This window comes from Dendrobium catenatum, unplaced genomic scaffold (assembly GCF_001605985.2).
Source record: "Dendrobium catenatum unplaced genomic scaffold, ASM160598v2 fragScaff_scaffold_552, whole genome shotgun sequence".
NCBI classification, from domain to species: Eukaryota; Viridiplantae; Streptophyta; class Magnoliopsida; order Asparagales; family Orchidaceae; genus Dendrobium; species Dendrobium catenatum.
The window spans coordinates 322279-325454 of record NW_021319014.1 but is presented as its reverse complement, the minus strand read 5'-3'; the positions used below and the strand labels follow the sequence as shown (position 1 = coordinate 325454).

The 3176-nt window shown below is 36.1% G+C and overlaps 1 protein-coding gene across 1 annotated transcript; it reads right to left on the bottom strand.

The window, feature by feature from the left end:
* Positions 1–2059: 2059 nt before the first annotated feature.
* LOC110092701 lies at positions 2060–2789 on the bottom strand. The gene has a single exon (XM_020817356.2). The coding sequence runs from the start codon at positions 2713–2715 to the stop codon at positions 2227–2229; it is 489 nt and encodes a 162-aa protein (XP_020673015.1). The 5' UTR covers positions 2716–2789; the 3' UTR covers positions 2060–2226.
* Between the last annotated feature and the right edge of the window lie 387 nt (positions 2790–3176).

Genomic DNA, 3176 nt, shown 5'->3' with positions numbered 1-3176 from the left:
CAAATTAGAACAAAAGATTTTTTTAGGGGGGAAAAAATAAATTTTTAAGAGGGGCAAAAAAAAAATTTTACTCTCTTATTAAAAAAAAATTTACTCTCCCAACTCCCAAGGAACCTTTGGTTCCGCCCATGTGGGTTCCTATCCTGCACCGCATCGTGACCCCGCCCCGAGCCCGTGCTCGCTCTCATCTTAGCCTAACATTGGCGGTCTATCGCTCACCAGCCTCACTTGTGCTTGTGCTAGCAGCCTTGCACTGCGCTCGCCTGCTTCCCTGCGATTGCACCTCGCTCACATATGCAGGTCAGGTTGAGTCAAGGTTTGAATTTCTAACTGGTTTGCCTAGTCGAGTCGAGTTCAGGTTGAAGAAATTGGAGACTGGTAAGTTTCAAATTGAACATAAACTCAACCTGAAAATTCATTATAACAACCCTTGAGTAGGGCTGCAAACGAACCGAGCCGAGTCGAGTATGTGAGTGTTCATGTTTGTGTTCATTTAATATCAGCTTGTTCAAGTTGTGTTCATGTTTGTTCGAGCTTTATTGTTTGTGTTAATGTTTGGTTCATTTAAATTAATGGGTGTTCATGTTCGGTTCATGTTCAGTTCATGTTCGTTCGTTTAGTGCTTATCGAGCTTGATTGCCAACATATTTAACAAATTTTTTTAACTATCAAACAAATACGTTCATGAACATATCTATAAACAAGCACATTTATAATAAAAGCAATTGTATATATAACAAAGGCAATGATTATTTATATTTATTAATTTTATAGTCAAATATTAATTATTTTTATCTAACTTATTCACGAGTTCAAAATCGAACATGAATCAAACTTTTATCGAGCTTACTGTCGAATTTGTTCACGAACTTCAAATGATGTTGTTCGTGAACATAAATGAGCCGAACACATTAGTGTTCAAGTTTGTTTATTTAAGAATCGAGTATTTAAAATATTATTCAAGTTTGTTTGGTTAGTTAATTGAACGATCACAAACGAGCTTTAAACGAACCGAACAACGAGTAGTTTGTCGAACGTTTGGTATACTTGGAAGCTTCTTTCAAATATATTAAGTAATTTTTTAATAAATTACACGGATGCCCACCTCTTGTAAATACCTCGCCCTGTGATGGCTAATGGAAATGGAAAACCGCTGCTTTATCCGTTGGCGCGTTTCCGGTTCCCGTACAGAAAATTTCGAAGTTTCACGGTGCAGTCCAACGTAAATCATTATTTACAATCTTCAATTTATGAATAATAATAATTTTGACAAATAAGCTTCTTACACGTGTAATCCGGCCGTCCACCAAATGGCAAATGCGGACTTATAGTAATGAAAAAAAAAAAATCAGGTACACAACTCATCTTCGTAGACTCTCAGTCTATTAATTCAGGACTTTAATTATCAATTACTAAATTTTAAGCTCTAATTATATAAATATATCTTAATTAATTTAAATATTAAGAAAACCAGATAAACATAAATTTTTTATCAAATAATTTTGAAAAGCAGTTTATATAAATTTAAAGATATTATTTCAGATAACGCAACAGAATTTTAAATTAGAATAAATTTTAAATTATTATGAGATAGTGAGATAGCAGAATATAAATTACTCAACTTAAAAAAATTAAAGTTAATTATAAGATGTAAATAATCTCCAATTGTTAAAAAATATGCAATAATTGCTCATAACTTTTAAAATTTTAATTTAAATCCTTTAAATTTAAATAGAGAAAGCAAATTATTTCCTGAAAGGTTATTTATCTCATATTTAAATAGCATAAAGGAACTATTTTGATTCTTAAAAATTATGAGACTATTTAATTAATTTTTCTTTAAATTAAAAATATTCACCTAATTACTTTATATGAATTTTTAAATCGCAATTGTTTTTCGTATTAAAATGCTTTGATTCTATATTCTATATTATTTGATATTTATAACTTTATATTTTTTCAATATTAAAATTTAATAAAATTAAAATAATATTAGTAATTTTATTAACATTTACAAATATTACAATACTGCATCCATCACCTTACAAAACATCTCAGATGTACGGAACCGACCCAATCTCTTGCGAGCAATAACTCATCGAGAAAATTACATAATAAATAAATTCACCTCAAAACCTACCGATAACATAATCAGAAAATTATAAAATAAACCCCCAAAAATTAAATAAAATTAGGAGAAGCGGCGAACGCCGGCGGCGGATGAGGTCAAGCCTGGAAACCAGTCCTCTGCCATATCGCATCGCGCACGCGGCTGAGATCGCGGCCCTTCAGTGTCCTTCCGATCCCCTCCTGCACCGAGAACGAAGCTTCCCGCCGCCTCCACAGCAGCTCATGCGGCGGAATCACCGATCCGCTCCCCATCACCTCTTCGTCCCCTTCATCGTAATCCAAGAACTGACGCCCCCTTCCTCGGGCGACAACGCCGCGGTTCTCCTCCTTCAAGATCTTCGACCAGTCCGGTATGTTCACCGGCAGGGAACCCGCCGCCACCGCTGCTCCGCTGGGCCGATCCCCTTTTTCCATCTTCTTTTTACCCGATCGCCGGACCGGGATCGGCTTCCGGCGATCTTCTTCCCGGGGTTCCGGCCCGAAACCCCATATATCGGATTCGTCGAAGTCGAAGTCGTCGTCGCAGCCGATCTCGGCCGCCGGCAAAGGTGCGAGAAATCGGTGAGGGTTCTTCAACCCTGCCATCTTCTGAAAACCCCCTTGGTAAATAGCTTATTTAGTTTTCAGAAGACTGTTAGAAAGGGAGGTCTGTGGCTGTTCGGAGCAGTGCGACTTATAGAGAGACGGGGGACTTTGGATAAGACTCATTTGGGTTTTTTAAGTCTACCCCCTCGACTTTTCGGGAAATTGCGGCAGAACCCGCTTAGGTGGCGCGTTGACGATCCGGTGTTCCTCAATTCACGTTAGCGTATAATAATCGTACGAGTGATGGCGAACCCTCAACGTACTGGACGTTCATTGTGAACGTTGCCAAAAAGTCCAAAACTTTTGTGATTTTATTTTTCATTTTTTTTATATAATTTAGAACAGGTGATTAATTTTTTTATAAAAAAATAATTATTTTTGCGGCTGTATTATAGTGTTCATAATTTATAGAAATATATTAAAATTTAAATTCTTATATTTAAAATTAATTTTTATTAAAT

What these genes read in the sequence shown, in the direction of transcription:
- LOC110092701 (XM_020817356.2), bottom strand. Translation starts at nt 2,715, where the DNA reads ATGGCAGGGTTGAAGAACCCTCACCGATTTCTCGCACCTTTGCCGGCG.